This window comes from Ooceraea biroi, chromosome 4, assembly GCF_003672135.1.
Source record: "Ooceraea biroi isolate clonal line C1 chromosome 4, Obir_v5.4, whole genome shotgun sequence".
NCBI classification, from domain to species: domain Eukaryota; kingdom Metazoa; phylum Arthropoda; class Insecta; order Hymenoptera; family Formicidae; genus Ooceraea; species Ooceraea biroi.
This window is the reverse complement of record NC_039509.1, coordinates 14,123,641-14,146,007: the sequence shown is the minus strand read 5'-3', so window position 1 is coordinate 14,146,007 and position 22,367 is coordinate 14,123,641. Positions and strand designations below refer to the sequence as shown.

The 22,367-nt window shown below is 43.0% G+C and overlaps 2 protein-coding genes across 4 annotated transcripts; both read right to left on the bottom strand.

The window, feature by feature from the left end:
- Window positions 1-1,671: 1,671 nt before the first annotated feature.
- On the bottom strand, window positions 1,672-5,605 carry LOC105278210 (glycine--tRNA ligase). 2 transcript variants are annotated; one of them, XM_011337113.2, is made up of 4 exons: window positions 4,726-5,605; window positions 2,616-4,299; window positions 2,279-2,466; window positions 1,672-2,131 (listed from the first exon to the last, which is right to left on the bottom strand). In XM_011337113.2, the coding sequence occupies exons 1-4, from the start codon at window positions 4,960-4,962 to the stop codon at window positions 2,021-2,023; spliced, it is 2,220 nt and encodes a 739-aa protein (XP_011335415.1). In that variant the 5' UTR covers window positions 4,963-5,605; the 3' UTR covers window positions 1,672-2,020. The 2 variants fall into 2 exon arrangements, with proteins under 2 accessions (XP_011335415.1, XP_011335425.1); XM_011337123.3 differs by lacking the exon at window positions 4,726-5,605 and adding an exon at window positions 4,389-4,659.
- Window positions 5,606-6,497: 892 nt separating this feature from the next.
- Window positions 6,498-22,278, bottom strand: LOC105278219. Of its 2 annotated transcripts, none has more exons than XM_011337138.3 (7): window positions 20,750-22,278; window positions 19,596-20,127; window positions 13,653-19,240; window positions 12,655-13,516; window positions 12,194-12,568; window positions 10,383-12,104; window positions 6,498-10,181 (listed from the first exon to the last, which is right to left on the bottom strand). In XM_011337138.3, exons 2-7 carry the CDS (start codon window positions 20,011-20,013, stop codon window positions 9,931-9,933), a joined length of 9,216 nt encoding a protein of 3,071 aa, XP_011335440.2. In that variant the 5' UTR covers window positions 20,014-20,127; window positions 20,750-22,278; the 3' UTR covers window positions 6,498-9,930. The 2 variants fall into 2 exon arrangements, with proteins under 2 accessions (XP_011335440.2, XP_011335449.2); XM_011337147.3 differs by having other exon boundaries at window positions 20,784-22,278.
- Window positions 22,279-22,367: the final 89 nt, after the last annotated feature.

Genomic DNA, 22,367 nt, shown 5'->3' with positions numbered 1-22,367 from the left:
TTCTGGGAGAATGGAATCTTCCAGTTGCGTGAAAGATGGACAAAGGTTGTGAAACAAAACGGTGCATACATAAGTCAATAAATATTTATCGACATAAAAAAATGTTGCCTTTGAATTTTCCTTCGAAATCGGCACGAACTTTCCGGACGACCCAATACATGGACGTTGTCCATGGGAGCCTCTGTGCCGCAAGTGCAAAAATTTTCAGAAAAATTAATATTATCATGCCAAGGCGCGTATATTAACTTATATAACTGTTAGGCTAAATCTTAACATCGAGTAAGAACTCGACGCGTGCACCGCATAGCGGTGCGGAGCGAAAACACATTCATAGCCGTGTAAATTTGAATACTGTCAAAAGCTGCAGATCCTGTTCGGTTTCTGCTGCCAATCTGCCGTTAGATTCCGCGCGCGCAGATCTTGCTCGGTTTCTGCTGCCAATCTGCCGTTAGATTCCGCGTGCGCAAATCTTGCTCGGTTCCTGTCGACAATCCGACTTCAAGCCATGTTTGCAGATTCTGCTCGGTTTCTGCCGCCAATCTGTTCTTAGATTTTGTGAGCAAGCTCTGTTACATTTCTGGCACCAATTTGTCGAATTAATCGTTAATAATAACTTCTGTATCAAATTTGTTGTCTTTTGGCTGGCAATAGTTGATAGCAGATAGTTGGCATCATCTGCTTTCGGCAGACTTGGCTATCTGGGTACGTTTCTCGCGTAAATCATCGATGGTAATTGGAAAATATCAATACACTTTCACTCACGATACATTACACATTGTAATTCAATCGATATAATTACTGGATTGCACTTTTATACAGAATTTTCATACAGATTGTTCATTCACAGAAAATTTTATTCGCGCGCGCCATATTCGTTACCGCTTGTACCAACTGAACGTAGTCGATAATATATCGAATGCGACTCGAACATTAATTGTGATTGGTTTTCACGTTCTCTCCTATCACTGGCTGGCTAATTCAAATTTTGCAAACTTCATGCAGTAGAACGCATTCATTGTGATGTAATACCAATACAATTATTCATGTTATTCACATAAATGTCTTTAATAATTCTTTCGTACTAATAACATCTTATATTTATCCGATTTGTATTAATTATCTTTTATTATTATGATACGATTGTTCAACTTACTTGAATCTTGTGATGCGCCGTTTAGCTAGCTCGTATACGTAAAGTTATCTTTATTGCACATATTATCGGTACTGTTTAGAAACTATTAATGCACTTTCACTCGCGATATGTTATATATCGTAATTCAATAGACAGATTACACTTTTAGATGAAATTTTCACGTAGATTTTTTACGGACAATTTCTCACGCGCGCCATGTCCGTTACCGTCCGTACCAACTGAACATATCTATCAATAACGCAGTACAGAACTCGGTTCGAATTCGAACGATATGATTGGTTTTCACTTATGCTGGTTAATTGAAATAACGCAAACTTCACACAGCAGAACAGATCCGCTTTTTTAATAGATTTTATATTAATATAATTAATCAATTATTCGTACAAGTATCGTGCTTCTAATAATAATGCGTCAATTTATTAAATATATATAATTTAATTATCTCAATGATCTTTTATTATCTATATTAATATTTGGTTTACTTTTAACTTTAAAAATCGATTCGGAATAAAAAGAAATTACAAACGAACAGATCTTTATTACTTACATATTTCATAAGAACTCGTGAATGAGTAAAAACAATGATTGGAGTGTCATGCCAATAAATTGGAAAGTTGGAAATAATTTGTATAACAATAAAAATTTAATTCTTGAAATTATTCTTTGCATAACTGCATATTACAGAAATTTCAAAACTCACTGTAAAGAATCACAAGATTAAATCTTTTAATTGACAGGTTATTGGAAACAACGGAATTAAATGCAAATTACGTCTTCACTGGCAGGCAAATTGAATGTATAAAAATGCTTCGTAGTATACATTTATATAGTACAAATAAATTATTCCCAGGTCTATCTACTTTCTCTTCATGGTTCCGTTGACTCCTGCTGTTCGAATTTGGGATACTTCGCTTCTACTTCCGTCCAAGTGGTCCTTCCATAGGAAAGGTCTCTGACAACATTGGGCAGCTCATCCAGCTACGATTAAATATTTCATCATATCAAAAATAATAATTATAAAAGAAAATATTATTTTCTTCAAAATTATTGACAATTTAAACACTGTAACAAGAATTTCAAGCATTTTGTAGATCTTATAATTAATAACTAGAAATTTATACGTACGTTTATTCTGACTTGACCCATGCTGTCTCTGTCTCTAAGAGTTGCGCTGTGAGGCATCTTCAGAGTATCGAAATCAATGGTAATGCCGAATGGTATTGCTATTTCGTCAGTACGTGCATATCTGCGTCCTATGCTACCGGACGAATCATCCACTTTGTGCGAGACATCCGCTCTTGTAAGATCTTGTGCTGCAGTACATTAATTATTAATTAACTTCACTAGATGCATTTTAGCAGAATTGATTATCATTATTATAATCATTGATTCATTTCAAAAATATCGATTTCCAAGTTTGTAAGAATAACGTTAGAATTATATTCAGTTGTTTCTTACTCACATAATTTTTTTACAAAAGGCACAAATTCATCGTTGCCGCTGAGCGGTAACACCGAGCACTTCAACGGTGCTACTACCGGCGGCAGAGCAAAGTACGTCCTCTTCTCATCGCCTTCCCTGGCACGGAAGTTATGCTCGAACAGGGCGTACATGATACGACCGACTCCGAAGGAGGGCTCAATCACCGACGGTATAATCTCCTCGACATGGACAGTCTTCTGATAACGCTTCACCTCTATCATCTCTTTAGTGATCCTCACGACGGTATCATTGGACAGCGTCAGCTCGTGCCCTCCGTTCGCGTTAAGTGATTTTTCCAAAGACACGATCTCATTCTCGCCTAACGCCGCCAGCGTGTCCTGAACGGCTTTGCTGTCCTTCTTGAACGTTTTGCCGATTAGCACCTTGTTCGGCACGATCTCGCAGACGCCCACCGTTTTCGGGGCAGGTAGCTTCTTCTCCGCCACCAACTTCACGCCGGTAGCCTTGGTGTGCTGTGTTAGATCGTACGCTGATCGGTCCGCGCATCCCACGCACTCTATCCATCCATAAGAGGTCAGGCATTCAGCGTCCCAGCAGTCGCAGGCATAATGCGCCATTTCGTTACTCATGTGCTGACGGAAGCGCAGACGAGCCGGGTCAATGCCGACTTTCAGCAGAAACTGATGAATCCTGGCCATGAAATAACCCAGGGTCTCGTTCGCCACGAGGCCGGACGAGACGGCTTGGCCTATGGTGATACGCTGCGCGCTCTTGCCATCCATCTGATTGCAAGCCGAGTACAGCAGCATGCTCATGTCCTTCACTGTCTCGAATTTCGGATGACTCTTGTCGTTCGGATCGCAGAAGTGCTCGATCTCCGCCATAGTGAACTCACGGACGCGTATCAGGCCTGACCGCGGCGAGATCTCGTTCCTGAATGCGTTGCCGATCTGAGCCGCAGCGAAAGGCAATCGTTCCTGATTGAACGCTAGCAATCTCTTGAAGTTCACGAAGATACCTTGCGCCGTCTCCGGTCTCAGGAAACCCTTGACGAGGCCCGTTGGGCCAATTTGCGTGCCGAACATCAGGTTGAATTCTATCGGTTCCGTTAGATCGTTACCGGAAACGGGTGATTTCATCTTATACTTTAATAAAATCCCGGCCATTTCATCCCTCGTCATGCCGTCCAGCTTGATAATGATGTCTCTGCATTCCTCGCGCGTTTGCTCGTCCGTTTTCTTATCGCAGATTATCTTTTCTAGGTGCGCCTTAATCAGATGATCCAACCGGAAGCACTCGCCAGTTTTCGTATCCTTCACCATCAGATCAGCGAATCTTTCCACATGGCCGGATGCCTTCAGCACGGGCTCGGGTGTCAGAATGGAGCAATCGACTTCCAGCATCTGTTCCTCCAGCACGAAGAAGCTCCGCCAGGCATTTATCAGGTTCGTCTTCAACGAGCAGCCCATAGGCCCGAAGTCGTATTGGCCGGTAATACCACCATAAATCGCAAAGGATTGGTCCAGGAAGAATCTACGCTTCAAGAGATCCTCCATTCTTGCTCTATCGAAGGTCACATTGTCAGACGCAAGAAGCAGCTCTTTGTCTTCCAGTACTTTCTTGCGCAGTTTCAATTCTGCCACGGCCTTTTTGATGTCTAACTCCGGAGCACCGTCAGATTTCAGTTTCCGTACATAGTCACCCTAGAAAAAACAAGTCATATCTCAGTTACATTTAACAAAAGGATAATAGCTATCTGAAGAAGAAAAAGATGATAAAATACTTTCTGTACCATTCTCTACGACACATTTCTCGAGCAGTCTCATCTGCTTAGTGCACATGATCAACGAGAAAGTTATCATGTAATTGCAAAACATCTGACCTCGTTAATCATTCATTTGTCAAGTGATACTGTAATCTGGGTTAATTTTATGATTCAAAGAAGTTTATACATAGTGTCTGCATATATTACAATAATTTTCAAAACGTTCATATTCATGTTAATTTATAAAATTAATCAGCGTTCTACCCTCAATCAGGATTCTGTTAAAAACTTAGCATTAACAGTACTATGAACCCTCTTCGTCAATTCAGTGATCAATTTCTACTTTGCATCCATATGGACTCACTTGTTCCTTGACGCTCGCCCGGAGCGGCGCCAGAGCTGCTTCGACTTCAGGATTCATATCGAGCGCGAGGGCGATCTTCACCTTTCTGTTTGCCTTCTTGGTGCCCCACCGGCTGAAATCGAGCAGGCTAACGGTGGACGTGACGTTTCTGACGGGCGGTCTCGCGAGTGGAACGTGCTTGGACAAGCCGTATGTCGCTAACCTACTCGCGACCTGATGCAAAGCGCGTCTAAGCATCTGCACTCGCCGTGAAAGTGGATGCGCGGTGCACGTTCACGATATGCGTGCCATGCGGCTCCACCGAGATTTTTAGGTTATTCGGAACACCCGGAGACGTGGTTAAATTCATACGCTACTGAGTGAGGTTAGAATCTGCCTTCACGCGGGAAATTCAAATTGACAAAATCTTGATTAGAACGATTAGAACATTTAATGTCACCGATGTAAAATATTAATTAACTCTGTAACAATCGCTCTTAACATTTCAGTTAACTTATTGTCTACGCATTGCGTTCCATTCACTAATGTATCTATCTATTATTAGTTATTCACCGATAGATACGATAGATACAAAGCAATTGTGTTAAACATTAACAGTTTTTAATACTTTAAAATACATTCAAAACTGTTGCTAAGAGCAACGTTAGAAATCTTTGCTTTACTTATTTCCTATGTCATATTATTATTTTCCATGTCACTTTTTCGAGCGATAACAAAGATTAAGACTATTTAATATAACTAATTTTTTTCAAAAACTCAGTAACTCATGATTGCTCAACATTGTAATGAAATCCATTGTAATTTTGTAGGCATGAGTACTAACTGACGTACGTACGCGCGTGAATTACTTTTCACTGCTTAGTTTAAAAATATTATATGCTTTAAAACAAACGTATAAAATAAACTGCAATAAATTATATAAAAATCATCTAAATAATGTCCCTCTCGTTTGACTTTAACAAAAAACAAGCTCGTTTAATATCGAATACTTTTATTTTATTCTATTAATCATCTCATCTTCTCTTGCGTACACCACAACTGGTTTATACAAAAATCGTAATGAATATGTGAAATTTGTAAAAAAAGAAAAAAGAAATTTGCGACACACGAGAGCAATTGTTATTCCTCCGCTGGCAAATTTATTATAACTTTCTAATAAACCCAGCTTTGCATGTAACATGTATTTAGTTGTCCTAAAATGCGCAAATCGAAGAGTTGTATCGCAAAAGTCTTATTGACGCAGGATTTTCGGTCTGAAAGACAGATTTCTCGTACTGATTAGATGAAACTCATACTGTTCTTTATACACATAATCATTCCTTATGATACTAAGCATTTACACGTGCACTGCAGCATGTATTCTAGCCGTACACTAAAAGCGGCTATCTAATGCTCAGTTCATCATTTTATTTTGTATTATACAATTAAATCTTCGAAATGATCGGGAAAAATTCAACATATGTATCTTTTCGCACATTGAATTTTAATCCTCCGTTCCTAAAACTTTCTATACAAGTGTAGAATTGCATGAGTTATCCACTTTAACTGCAAATATATGCGTTGAGTTGAAATGAGGATTTGTTTAACAAAAACAACTCTATTAGAATTAGATAGCCACATTTAGCATTAGACGACGAAAATACTGGTTCATGAGTCGTTTTGGTCAGATATAAAAATGAATGCCGTAAAAAACAAAATTACGTGGACTCTCATCTTTCTCTATCGCTTTCTCTCTCGCTCTGCATAACAATAGCATAATCAAAACAATCTTCTCGTCAGTGTAAACAATTTATTTTACATAAGAGCAATACTCTGACATCGAAAAAAAAGCGATAATGGATCATGTATAATAATAAATAAAAATATGAAATGTAAGTATTTACAGGTATGTAAATGGCAAAAAAGCTATAACAGAGATGAAATAATGCTTCTTTCCCGTAAATATATGAACCGCTTGTTCTAAGAATGGTACGGATCTGTCATAAAAGTTTTACTAGAATGCACATTTAACATTCACATCTCAATTAATTAGCCCGTGTCCCCTCCGTCCTCATCTCACCACATTTACCATTAAATGTTGCGAAAATATCAGGTCATCAATTTACATTCACGAGCCACATCCAGTGCTAAGTAATAATGTTAATTGATTGACGCATACAATCCTTATAATGTAAAATATCATTTTCATAAGATGCACGAGTAAAACTCAAAATCGGGCTACCGCATTTAGGGCTAGATGCAGCGATATAATCCTCGGTGTACGGTAACATTAAGCGTAATCTTTATGTTACATAATGCAAAACTTAACAACCACATTTGGCACTAAACGCGGGATGTGAATGTCGTGCTTCAACCGCAACCGAGATCCGCATCGCTTTCGGAACAGGCGGCTCGCATCTCGCGCGCGTTTTATTTCCATGTCGCGAGCTCGCTGTCGTCCGTTTGCAAGGGATTGCACAACTTACACGAACGTTGCGTTAACATAACACCTGTACACTTAGAACCTACGAAACGTGCGGACGCAACGCGTCCCAAGTGAACGCGAGACATCGCGTCTCTTCGCGCAACAAACGGACGACAACGAGGATCGCCACGAAGATACGATGTACTAATTATATATCCAGCATGAATGCTTATCTCGCTAGAATAATTTGTCTATAATCAGAGGTATTCAACCTGGAGTACTCTCGGAAGAGCGTCGAACTGATCCGCGTTCTAGAAACTCCGAGGACGCGGATTTCTAAAAACAATGCTTTGGCAAGTACGCGCGAAGGTGGTAAAAATGAATATTTCAAGACTGTAATCTTGAGTTATATAAGTTTTGCTTACGTTAAAATATGAAAAAGAACTCTCATAAATGCACATGGTGACACAAAAAAATATAGAATATAATAGAGAAATATAGAATAGTAGGACGATATATAAAAAAGTTTTATAAAAGTTTATTAGAGATAAAAAAAATGCTCTCAGAAGTACAAGCTCTACAAAATAAAATATCTTTCAGCAACGCAAAGCTCCGAAAGGGATACTTTCAGAATCATCGATGGAGGGGTTGAATACCGCTGGTCTATATAATATTTTACAGGGAGCACCATGATAAGTCCGTGCGCGCCTCTGTGTCCACTTGGAAAAATGGATTATCCATCTCGTGCACCCAATTGTGACTTACACTAACGTAAATGCAACAATTTCGACCGTGCGTCGCGAAGGCGGGCCGAGGAACACCGGACCTCTTCGCGAAATTCCCGCGAAATCAACGTCGGCGACTTCGATTCCGGACAGTGCGAATTCGACACGAGATTATAATAAAAATATCACAGTTCCGAGTCGCTCCTGAAAATCATGGCTCTCCCTATTTTTACACTACGCCGTCCGAGATAGTGGATTCATTTTTTTTTTTATTGTAAGACATCCTAATTAACAACAATCCTACGTTCTACTAAGAGTACCTATTGTATTTCGAAAATCGTAACGTTTAAAAGTATAATACGTCCATATACAACTTGCTAGGGATGCTGTAGACTGTTTACTGGCTGCTAAAATGTTCCAGATGAATACTGCATGTATGTATGTTATGCGTGTAAATGTAATGTATGTACGAAGAAAGATACAAGATGACACGTAGACGCGGCGTAACGCACGCTACGACATGAATAGCAACCGATTTCGGCGCTCGATAAGAAAAAAAAAGAGACGATGATGCGCGTTCGAAACATTAGATTATTTAAACGGAGAAATAATGCACAATGCAAACTTTATGATTTACTCTCATTCTGAAATCTTTTTGAAAAATTAAATCATCCTTAAGTCATAACTCGATTTAAAAAATTTACAAAAGATGAGTACAAAAAAATTATATATATATTTTTTTGTATGTATGTACTTTAAATTTATTGAATCGTCACAAATCGCGTAACAGTCAAATATATCTTTAAAATATATAAAGTACATCATACAATAAAATAGAACCTTGCGTGACAGTATAAATCTAAACTTGACAGTAGATTCTAACATACACGTATAGATTCCTTAATTAAACATCTGCATTTCATAGTATAGTCTCAATAACATCCATATAGCTTGCAATGTCCATTACTTTTACTTTATCATTCATGATTAATTACAAACTCATTTACAAAAATACAAAAATTTGTCATAAAAGATTTCGCTGTTGCAGCAACATACTAAGTCACAGGAAAGAGAAAAAACTTAACCGTACCATAAATTTCGATTGCTTAAGCAATAAATTTCAACACATCTGTAAAATGTTGTTGATTAATTATACAATTGAATTTGTAAAAGAATATAAATCTAAAATCCTTTAGTTAATTTTTCTTATTTATTTTGTTATCTCTTTAAATCCGATTCTCTATGAGATGATGCAAATTGGAAATGTATCATAGACGTTCATCATCGTCGATCATCTTTGAAACGAAAATTTTATCCTAGCCGGATAAAACTCCACCTTCTTCGTTACATAGACAATGTAAAAATGAGCCAAGTCGCTGAACGTAACGCGCGTGAAGCTAAATGATAGTATACAGCGCTCCTCTTCCTTCATTCATTCGAATGGTACAATTTACTCCTCCTTCAATCTTTCCAGAGTCATACGTGTCAATAAACTTATCGGTTCTAAAGTTAAGAGGTTCGCTGTTGGCGAAAGGTTAATCTGACAAAAGACGCTGCACAAGTACAAAAAGTAGAAAAACTCGCGAGAAACGCAATTAAACGTGACTACGGTACACGCAAACGTATTTCAATCTAAAATCACATAGTGTCTAAGCATAACAAATCTCACTTGACACTCGGCCTCTATGAGACTGGGGGATCAAATAAAGGAGTGATCGTACCACTCTACGTTTCACGGTGAAGTTAACTAGTGAACAAACGCATTCGCGAAACATCATTGGCGATCAAGAGAGTTAAAATATTCTGAACGTCTCAACAAATTGCACGGTTCAATATTAACAGCGAGATCACGCTCACCTCCCTATACTTTTCTTGTTACGAACATAACGAAGCACTCGAATACTTCTCAAATATCTTCTTAATATTTCAATACCTGTGACTAAATATTTACATTGACGTCGCGCGTTTTACAGCTTCAGTCTATTAAGCTTCGGAACCGCGGCTTTGACGTTTCAAAGCCTTGACGATGGCTATACCACGATCCTTAATCAAGGGTTACTCTCAGCCGCGTCTTTCCTACTGAGCAGGTGGTTGGGGCTCGCTGGACATGTTTGGATTCGGATACGGCGATAAGAAGGGATAATTGGGATAGGGTGGCGGTGGATGTGGAAATGGTGGATAATAATTAGAAGGATGCGAGGAAGGAGGAGCATACCCTCTGTGCATGTAAGGATCTGTTGGGGGTGGCGGACCGTGGAACGCAGAGTACATACGAGCGTAATCAGTGTTGTAACTTGGTCCACCGTATGCCGAATAACCGGGTGCTCCTACGGATTATATAATTTCAATATTATTTTAATATTACTTTTCGTTCAACAAAAAGATACACACATATAAATTGTTCAAATATATATATCAACGCAAGAAAAGCAAAAATAAAAATTTTCAAGATCAAAGGAAATCTGCTAAAATAAATTTGATACGTACAAGTGAAGAAAATCTTTCTCTTATACTTGTGCGAAACTTACCACCTGGGGGATAAGCTGCGGAGGAACCGGGCGCCGGTGGATAGTGCTGCGAATATGGATCGTACGGGCCCGGCGGATACGGCCCCGGATACCGCGTGCTAGTGGGATGGCTGAATGCGGTGGGTATGTGCGTGGCCTCGTCTCTGCTCGAAGAGGCCACCGTGGTGGTGACTGCTGTAGTGTCCGTGCCCTTGGATTCGGTCGCGGTGGAGTTGTTCGTCAGCGTTTTGGCAGTAATGCTCGGTACTTGAGAAGAGTAAGCGGTAGGCACATTCATCACGTTTCTTTCGTCGATAGGCTTTCCCAAATCCGGCTGTGGCTTTGTCGTATCTACTGGCAGTCTGCTGCTGGGATTTGCCGTGTGCGGCGGCACACCGGGGAAATAAGTGCCGTAGGGATTGGACAGCGAGCGAGACCGCGGATCGCTGTAGTCGTAGTACCTAGGATACTGAGCATAAGGATACCCTTGAGGAACGCTCGGTGTCGGATCACCTTGGACCATATTGTCCCGTATGCTCGCGGTCGTCGGCTCGGTGCTCTTCAGGGACGTAATATTGGTACTGGTGCATACGGAGGCGGTTGATGAAACAGCTTGCGAATCGGCGATACTTTTAGGTGTCTCCGGTCCTCTGACAGGCGTGGATGGTATCGGCATGCTCGATGAAACTGGCATACTCGATGGTACCGGCACACTTGACGGAACCGGCATACTCGACGGTACTGATATACTTGATGGTATCGGCATGCTCGATGGTACCGGCATACTTGATGGTATACTTGACGGCATGTTCAATGATATGCTCGATGGCATATTCGACGGTATGCTTGATGGCATGTTCGAAGGCATGCTCGAAGATACTGGGATACCTGACGGCATACTCGACATAGCTGATGGTACAGACATGGTTGACGGTACCGGCTGCGACGTCAACAAAGATGATATCGGTTCAGGAGTAGTTGTATACGTCTGCGTTGCAGCTTGCGGTGGTATTTGCGGTGTCACCTGCTGCGTCATTTGTGATGTTACCTGTGATGACTCTTCGATAATGATGTCATCACTGGAACCTTCTCGCTTCTCCGTTTGGCTATGGAAGGACCGATTATAGTTCATTAGAGCGTCAGATTTTGGAGGCTCTTTCTCCGCCGGTGAACATTGTTTGTCGGCAGTCGATGGCAATTCTGATTCCGTCTGATCATGTTGTGTTTGGACACCCTGCGCCAGGGTGTCAGACGTGTAGACTTGAGTGCCTTCCTCGGAGGATTTTGGCAGGGATGTGTCCGTGTCCGAGTTGGTAGTCCGAGTGTGAGAGGGACTGTACTCGGTGTTCGAACTTACTTCAGCGACCACATCTTCCAGCCTAACCTCCTCAACTCGTTGTTCAGTTCTCACTTGACCATCGGATGAGTTAGAGTTGTCGCCAAGCGTGGAATGATCCATCGGCTCTTGCTTGACTTTAGGTAGTCTCGATAAGGAAACTTGGTTGGTTAAGTTTACTTGACTCAAATAAGGTTTAGCGGTCGCTGTAGCGACCGGTTTCGGTCTTTTGGAGACTTCCTTGTCACCGAACGGCTTGTAACCCGGACTGGGTGATGGTTTATTGAGAGGCCGATTGCTGGTCTGATTACTTGACGATGATTTGGGTATTATGGAAATAGCAGAATTGTTTCGCAACGGGAAGCTAACCTCGGGTTTGGAACTTCTCTGTATTATCGACGAAATGCCTGCAAAGACACGAGATATTGAATTACGAAAAATTTATAATGCAAATAATAATAAAAAAGAAAAACAGAATCAACCATGTATAACTCACCCTTCTTTGGCTCTTCCTCTCGCTTTTGCTGATTCAATTTGAGCGCGGTGCGAATCGCTATAATTTTGCCAGATTCAAGTTGCATATAAATGCCTTTCGGACTCTTCAGCACCATTACTCGTTGACCGGCTTTCAGAACAATACTTCCTTTGTCTGGGGAATTAGTCGGTATTACCACATCCAACGGTAATGTCATTTCTTGCGCGCTCATTCCTTGTCGTTGCCATACTTCCGCCGGAATCCACCTACTGCCAGTTACACCACGCGGACTTAATCCTTCAGCACCTCGTTGCTGCATAGGCCTGACGGATGCAACTGGCTTTGGCGTGGTGCTTCCGTCACTGCCGCGAATTGCTCTGATTTGTAATCCACCTGCTGAAATAAATATAATCACAACGTGTAAGATATAATTACGTTATTTAGTTTTTTAATAGAATTTCTTCGTTAGATATGAACCGTACCTCGCGTAGCCGTATTTCCCGGAACGTAATTATAACTTGGCCTCGAACAATTAGCCGCCATCTTCTCAAGTTCATAACCGCGACGAGCCAATCGTTTCTCAGCTTGACTCAGTTTCTTATCCTTCCGATCCACGAGCAAGCTCTCGTGATGAAACGGTTGTTTAGTAAGCAACGAGGAATGGCGTTCCAATAAGCAGTGCATAACTTCATCCGTGTAACTGTCTTTGGTCTGCGAGAAGTCCTGCACTTGACTGTCTTCTTCCCAATCCCAAGACAACGTCGTTGCCTCTTTCAGTGAAAGATGCGCGTCGGGATTGCACTGATCCACCACGCGATCCGCCATGCCCTGCTTACTGATCTGTCGATCATAAATCTTCCTCTCCAGACAGTTATCAGTGACCAATCGGTAAACGAAGCATGGCTTTCGCTGACCGTATCTATAAATTCTGCACACGGCTTGCGTATCGTGACAAGGATTCCACGAAGCGTCGAATACAATTGCACGATTTGCACCAACGAGATTGATACCTAGCGAACCAGCTCGAGTTGAAACAAGAAATAGATGGATTTTTGGATTGTTATTGAATTCGTTGATTAATTTCTCTCGCTCTAACGCACTGGTGCTACCATCTAGTCTGCAGTAATTCACGTTTTTTATCCAAGCATCAGTCTGCCCGTCCGGATATTTTAAGCTGTTTCGTGCTAAAAAGTCTTCTATGAGATTCAAGGTAAACAGCGATTGTGAGAATGTGAGTACACGATCCCCTAGTGTAATAGCTTCCTCCAGGATGCACAAGAAGATTGTCATTTTTGCAGATGCGTCTATTAATCCGGGTACGTAATTCTTCATCAATTCTACCGCCTGTAACAAAATTTCGCACATTACAGAATTACGAAAATAATATTTAGAAAACTTTTTAATAATAGTGAGTTTTATAAATTAAATTCTTTTAATTATTATATAACATGAAATATATCTTAATAATATATTAACATACCCAATCGTAAGGAATTCCAGGATCTTCTTTTGCGCTAGGAGAACTTTTACAATCCTTCTCTTCGTCCTTCGTGAGAATTTCATCATCAGATTTGTCCTCCTTTTCTTTTTCCAACGAATCCTCCTTTTCTCTCTCGTCCTCCTTCGACAATTCGCTTTGATTCAATCGAGGACTATGCGCTGAATTAATTCCTTGTCCCGGTCTAGGCGCAGGAGTCGCCGTACTCTGACGATTTGATTCCGATGCGGCGTAATTCGGCGCGCCGGTGAGATTACTTTGATGCATCGGTTGGCTCTGTACACCGATGCTAGACGTCATATCTTTGCTCTTGTCGCACAGCGGAGCACTAGGGGGATGAGCGCCAGGTTGCTGCGAAGGCTTGGATTCGTCAGGTCGAGCGTTCATATCCGAGCCGTGACCAGTCGAGTAGTTGTACGACTGGTTCGGATAATTCTGCGGCGGGAAGTAATTGTTCTGATAACGATTCACCCCGGGCATCTGATCCCTGAAATACGAATCATTGCATTGCTGATCCGGTCGAAATGTCTGTGGATAATTGCGTTGCCAGTAAGGATCATCTGCGCTCTTTATCTGCCCGACCGCTGTGGGACTCTGATGCGAGCTGTCCGATGGATAATTCGGCATGACGGGGTTTTGCGTTTGCGGTTGATTGGCGGTGTAGTTGCTGCCAGGATTCCCAGCGGTATTATTACCCGAACGATCATTCGAAAATTCGCTCGTCGTCGGTGCGTAAGCTTGTGTTTGCTGCGACACAGCCGAGGCATCCGGCCGGGGATAGACTTGATCGTTTGGACCCAGTGACGGATTTGGTTGTTGCTGATTCGGTGGATATGTCATGGGCTGATTCTGGGCCATCTGCATCTGTTGCGAAGCACCGTATCGATGAGCAGAGGTCTGCGGCATAGCACTCGGACCCGAATGATTCGATGGATAACCAGAATGAGGTTGATTTGACGGCGATACTGCCGGATTCTGCTGATTCTGCTGAGGATACGGTGCTGCCTGATTGGAAGCTGCGGGTTGAGGTACTATATGATGGCTATATCCATGAACTGCATTCTGCGAATTCGGTGCTGGGCTTTGTTGTTCCGGTGGGTATCTATGCGTTTGACTCTGCGCGTTAACATTTTGCGCGGGCTGATTAGTCGGATAATTGAGCTGATTTTGCGCCACGTTCATCTGATTCTGCGGTGCCGGAGTGTAGCCACGCATCGGATTTTGCGGTATAGATCCTTGAGCCGGTTGATTCGGCTGCATGTAACCATGAGACGGGGTTTGCGGCATCGGAGTCGATTGCTGATTGAACGTATGCGGAGTTTGCGGAGGGGTCGGATTCATTTGCGTCTGAAAACTGTGCGTCTGACCCTGAAGAGGTACGGCTTGTGGTTGTTGAGTGGTGTACGAGTGAGACTGATTCTGTAAACTCAGATTCTGATTCTGTTGGTTCGGCGAGAAGCCTCGGTTTTGACCAGGTGATGTATTCTGACCGTGTTGCGGTGGCATGTAGCCGGCAGTTTGAGCTTGAGGCGCCGGCGGTTGACTCTGCTGACCTTGAGACGTAGAGTATCCCATCGTCGAATTCTGTATCGGTTGTGCGTCGTTCCTTGGATACATTGGATTCGCCTGAGCCGGTGCCGTTGCGTAATTCTGATTTTGATTTGCGCTATACGACGAGTAATCCTGCATCGGCATGTTCGCGGATTGATTAGGTATTTGAGTCTGGAAGGAAGGTTGATTTGAGGCTTGAGGTTGGTAATTGCTAGGCCCTTGATTCAAATTCGGCGGGTAATTGCGTTGCTGATCTTGATAAGGATAGTTTTGTCGCGGAAACATTCCGGGTCTCTCGTAATTGTTTCCTTGATTCTGATCTGATCTAAACTCCGAACCGGTTGACGTGGTGCCGTATCTCTGAGAATGATTCACAGACTGCTCGTTCGACTGTATGTAACTTTGCGACTGATTGGAATATCCTTGCGATGTATTATAGCTCGATGTTTGAGTATACGATTGAAACGGTTGGTTACCGTATCTCTGCTGTCCCTGATTATTATAGAATTCTCCATTGTTATATTCTCCGTGATTATTATTATCGTTCCTGTAGTACGTGCTTTGATCATTTGGCCGATAATTCTGATACCCGTGAGAAGGATAAGTTGTTTGCGGCATGGAATTAGTATATCCCGAGTTAGAAACCGGCATCTGATAGTTGGTGTAATTATTTTGCTTCGGAGTATTGTGCGCGTTTTCAGCCTCTACGTTATCGTTACTAGATGACGAAGAGGATGCATTCGGTTGTACACTGGCCGCGGGTTTGTTCTTGATCGTCGTACTCGCCTTTTTGCCCTTTCTGGACTCGCCTTTTGTCTGGCGAGCCTTGGATTTTTTGCCGCCTGACGTAGTTTTCTCTCCAATCGTCTCCTCTAGATCCAAGTCATCCTCTTCGTTTGCCTGGCGTTTGCGAAGGAAATGATACAAGATGTCCGGGTGGTTCCAAATCTTACAACACACAGCAAACGCTTTTAACGGATTCGGCACGGCTCGTGTCTTCACCACTTGATTCATGAACGTATCGTATAATTTACGTTGATGAGATGTCATTCTGACGAGGAGAATGTATTCTTCTTTGCGTGGCAATGACATCTGCAACACGGAGTGAGATCTTCTTTGTACAAAGCCCTCCAGCAGCGCGTGCAACACGTGCGCACGGTAACGCATTAGTCGTATATCTTGTGGTGTCGAATCTATACATTGGCCATTCTGTATCGGCCTCTCAAACATGTTGCAAAATTCGCTCTTCGTGCCCAGATAATTGGGCCGTACGAAATCCACCATACACCAGTACTCCAAGAGATTATTTTGCAGTGGATAACCGGTTAACACAATCCTGCGTTTCGTGCGCATCTGCTTCAACGCCATGCTGATGCTCGCGTGAGAGTTCTTGATCCGATGACCCTCGTCACAAATTACCAGATCTGGTCCAGGATTCACTAGAGCCGTATGCATATCGTCTAACAGGCCCTTATTTTTATCTTCCTCTTCCACGTCCACCGTATCTTTGAAGGGTTGGCCTCGCTTTCGTTTCGCTTTATTAGGCTTTTTCAGAGACAATTGCCTGTACAACTCGTAGCCGATCAGCAACACGCCACCGTTTGTCTGCCACTCCTGAATCACTTTTGCTCTCGCTGTCATAGTTTTATGTGAATCATTTAAGATGTGCAAGTGAAAGTGTCTCGGACGTACCTCCATGCCGATGGACGTGTCCACGCTGTACGGTGTTTTCACCTTCTCCACCATTTCTTTCTTTTCCTCAGTTAATTCCTCCTTTGTCGACGTACCCTCCTCTTTCTTGATCATTTCCTCAGGTTCTTTCTTCACGTTTATCTCCATATTTCGAGGTGGCATTCCTCCCGATAGAATGTTTTCCTTCTTCAATTCTGGTTCCAGTTCCTGCGGATTGGTCTGGCTGCCATAATTGGCAAAAGTACCAGGAGCGTTGGCATAGTTAGGGTACATCGGAGCAGGATGATGATTATGACCCATATCCGGATACATCACTGGGGCATTTCGATTGTCCATGTCGGAATACATAGGATCACCCTGCGCCCGATTTTCGATGCCGGGATACATAACGCTAGCGGTTTGGCTCCCCATGCCAAACTTTGGCCCCGCTATGTTTTGTCTGGGTGGTATGCTGTGACAATTCACCGGATCCGACTTCATCGGATCGGAGAAACTAGGAAGTGGATTCGGATTCGCGCCATATAACGGATTCTGCGGCATCTCGCCCTGGTGATAGGTTGGCGGCATGTGTGATGTATGCGACTCGGCGATATTCTTATTCATCATGACAGGATTCTGCATGTAGCCTGGCATCATACCGCGCTGCTCGTAGCCATGATGGGGATTCGTATAGGAATGATTCTCCGGCATGATGTTCATCGATTGTTGCGACGCGGTGGCCATGTCTTGACCAAAACGGTGCGCGGATTCTGTGCTGAGCGGCTGTGAAATATTGGAGATATCGCTCTGATTGCCGCAACTTTCCTCCTTTACCTCGTGCTTCATGTCCGTGCCAGGTTCCACCTTGATGTTCGCCTTAGTCTGCTTCTCGGCGGTTACAGCCGGATCTTCGTACGGTAACCACATGTTGAACTCCGCTAGCCAATTCTGCAGTGTGTTTATTGGCATAATACAGAGAACGGTCTTGGCAGTAGTGCAACGAAAAAAAATATCGCAGAAGCTGGCGACTTGAAGGGTTTTTCCCAGGCCCATGCTATGGGCAAGAATGCAACCAAAACCACTGCTGGTTTTATATCTCTCGATGGTCTCAATGATATTGTCAAAAAGGAAACGTATGCCACCAATTTGATGTGGCTTGATGATGCGGGCCACCTGTGGTGCCAAGTATACATCCGGTTCGGTTTCGGGATGACCCACATTGATCAGCACCCGACCATTCTCGTCTGGAACGTTATATCGATCGTTGGTGTGCATACCAGAATTGGATGGATCGTCCTCGGTGTCGGTTTCCTCCTCGCCACTGGGATCGCTCAGCACTATGCAGTCGTCATCCGAGCTCTCGCTTGTGCTGGATATCGTCACGACGTCCTTGCCTTTGGCTGATTTCTGATACTTGGTCACTCCCAGCGTTTTCCGCGTGGCATGCAATTGCTTCTCGCTGCGTATCATCTCTTCGGTTTCCATATCGGATATCTCAGAATCAGAATAATAATCAGCCCGGTCCATCGGTTCCTTTTTAGGCACCACCGGTGATATACTCACGGACGGCGTCATCATGCGAATCCTCTGCTGCAGCAAGTTCGGCGCGCCGGAGCGATTCGGAACACGCGAGATAGACGTCTGTACGCCCTGGTAACCGCCTCTGCCTTTCTGCCAGCGCATCGTTCCGTCCACCGATCTCCTTTGCATGTGACCCGCTTGCATTCCGCTGGATGTTTGAACGGTCTGTGTGCCAGCACCAGCGCCGAGCCCGGAGTTTACTTTCAGGAGCACGGTGTTCGGCAGACGGACCTGAGTCGACGATGTCGTCGATGACGATGGCAACGAAGAAGTCGACTGTGAGATCGTGGTGGCACCAGCTTGATTCTGTTTACCCTGCAAGAGACTTATAACGCGTGTCTGCGACTTGTTTTGTCGATTGATTGCTATCTGACGCTGTACCTCACGGATAATTCTCTGTTGCTCCTGTACTCGTCTGAGACGCTCCATTTCTTGCCTCTGGGCAGACAGGGTGGCCTCATCCAGTTGTGTCTCGTCCATCACTTCCCGAATATTTCTTCGCATGTTGGCTAGTTTCTTCTCCGATTTCAATTCGCATTCTGAATTGCTACTTTCAGCGGCACCGTCCTCCTTTTTCGCTTTCTTCTTTGAGCTTTCCGAATGCTCAGAATCAATGTGCCTCTTCTTACTGTCACTGCCTTCCTCGTCGCCAGATTGTCCATCTGCTTTCTCATTCTCGTTATCCATACTTTCGTCATCCGAATCTTTTGATATTGGCTTCCCTAATAAGTCGGCTTCGGATACTTCTTGACCTTCTATAGGTGCTCCTTTTGATAAAATAAAAATAAAATTATTAGAATACATTATATATAAGTAATTATAGTAATAAAATTACTCAAATACATTAATAATACGATAAAGATTATTTTAGTAATAAAATAGCTATTTATTATAATTATGCTATAATTATTTTATAATTTATACTATTAAGATATAAAATAATGAATTTTATTTTGACATGAAGTTCATATTTTATTAATTAAGTAATTTTTAATTATAGATGGATAGAAAATCCAAATTATCTAGATTATAATTAGAAGAAGAGACGTTACTTTATTATTCTATGAAATGTAACATCAAATTAATTACTACAAATTTTCCGAGATCATTGTTCTCACGAACCTTCGAGCGGTAAGGTGTCCAGAATGTTAACTGGTTCCTCATCATCCTCCTCTTGGGACGGATTATGTTGCTGTCTCTCCGACTCTACTCTCACACCGATTTGCGAATCGATCGTCTCGTCCAGATCCATATCGTCTCCCGAGCCCTCGGAACGTATTTCTTCTATTTCTTCAGACTGCAAAGCATCAAGTTTCTTCTCGTGCTCTCCGTCTGTCGTTTCACCGCTCGATTCGTCCGAACTCTCGTCGTTAGCCGCCTGTGGTTCTGCGTTCATGTTTGCACTTGTTACAGTCTCGCTTGTCATTACACTTGTTTCACCAGGTTTACCACCGCGCGGTGTCACGCGTTCAATTGTGACGTCCCCAATGCGTGTCAGAAAACTGTCCAAACTATTAGACATGTTGTGTCCAAAGTCCATTAAATCAGGATCTATATCTTACTGATATATCGTATCATGGAATGTGTTGATACTTTTGGACACAATAGTAACACCTATTTCTTTATATCGTTCATTCATCATTCACTATCCTTTCTGTAATAATAAATGTATTTTTATTGTTAGTTTGTAAAATATTATGAAGCGGATTATCAACTAGAAACATCATGCTATCTCCTAACAGGAAGTAAAATGCCAACTAGTAGCCTGATTTTATGAAAAGATTTTAAAAGATGTTAATACTATCAATATTTAATTAATTTCAGATAAAAACATATATAACAGCGATACACTTGCATGAATGTACAATAAACTTTGACACATGTATTTTTCTTCGATAAATTAGAAAAATGCTCTAACAATCTGTATTAATAGTTCTTCCTCAATTTTAGTAATCTAATATAAAAAAATACATTACATACATCAATAAAATATTCCAGATATAATCAAGATTACAGAAAATAAAGAGCTCGTTAGTATTAAAGTATGCAGTAAGAAATCTGTTTATCTAGCAAAATCAGCTTACAGGAAAATTTTGTAATCTCTCAGTGCTCTTTAATATGCATAGCAACATCTGACAAATGATATTCTAGCTCATGATATTTACTGAAATGTAAAAATTTTTATTCAGATGTGCTGGTAGCAGTCATGTCTATCTAATCTATGGAACACCAAAAGCATACAAGCGTAGCTGTCACGAGATACCACTAAACCCAACCTGTCCTCAGAGAAGCTTAATACAGAGCACTCACGACTTCCTATCCGACAGAATATTCTCTCACAACTTCCTAAAGGCCAATTGACCACATTGTCCGCTGAACAATAGAGTCGGTCGAGGCGCAGAGCCTCGTGGAAGCAAATCGTCTGTAAACAACCGTGGCATCTCACTCGCGATTCAACTCGCGTACCGTCCGGAGCAATCCACGGCGAATGACGATGATAACTGTCAAACGTGTGGGCAAGGAAGGCGGAAGGCGCAAGGAGCGACGAGACGGATGAAAACGTTCGTTCACACTATTCACGTGGCGTTTCGAACGCTTGCAGGTAGTTTTCTATCAGCGTCGTCGTGGACGCATCTCGGCGCCTTTCCTCGTCTCCCGTTTCTTTCCTCTCCCTCGATCCGTCGCCCAGCCAACAATCACGCATTCACGACGGACGCCATAGCCGGGCGTCGCGTCTCATCTCGCTCTCGAGTTCCCCGTAGCCGGGCGAGGTCCCGGTGCCGCCTCGTCACGTCCAGCGAGCTCGGCCGTTCGGCCGGGTCGCTTCCATGCCAGCTGCAGCAGCCGAGGAGATCTCGTCCCCGCAGCGCCGCACCGCACCGTTCCGCACCGCGCCGCGCCGCAACGTACCGCCGTACCCCGCGCTCGCCGCACTTAGGTTAACGTCGGATGTCTCGGCGGCCACGCGCACGCACTCCCGAGCGCACTTCCAAGGACCGAGGTCCCGCACCTCACGCGAACATCCCGCGCGAAGCGTCAACGGTCGTCACGGCACCCCGTAACATTTTTTTCTCACGCGCTCCTGCCCGACGGCGTACTGCGCTCCGTGAACGCCATCTTGGCTGCACCGTGGTAGGTCGCGCCGCGCGTCCACCGCGAACGAGCGAGCCGCGAACGTGCGCGGGAACGATGGCAGGATGTCTCGAGGGCGAGCCGTAAGCCCGCGGATGGTTTCTCGGCCGCGTGCAGCTCGATCATCGATGTCGCCCGGCACGACCGGGAACCTCGTACGAACGTATGATCTGGGCGGAAGTTTTCCGCGGCGTTTAACCGTAGAGCGTAACGTAGTGGATCGCGTTATGGCGGAATTTTAGCACTCCTAGACGGATGCATGCATTTTTTGCGGAACCAAAATGGGAGATCTCGCGACGACCAGTAGTCTCGAACGCATGATCTTTCAAGAATACTCGACGTGAAATATTCAGATCGAAACTTATGAAACTTACAAATTTCTTTCTCGATCCTCGGTACTCTCAGGAACGCATGCATGCATCTTTCGCAGGACGAGAATGGAAATGGTTCATGGTGGCAAATTTCTTTCTCTTCCCGTTTTGAGGATTAACGAAAATCGCGGAAATTTTAAATAGCTAATGAAAACTGAACATCGTATGGACTTTAAATATCTGATGCAACTAACAATATTAAAATGCACAACAGTTTTTCCTAATTTATTTTATACAGTTCTTATGGATTTTCTATTAAGAAATATTTGTTTAAAAAAAATGTCTGCATTTTATATTTACACAGTGCGTTGAGTAAGATTGTTTCTTAATGGTTCTTCCATTGATTATAAAATTGTAGACTACTATTATGTTAAAATTCTAAACAATTTTT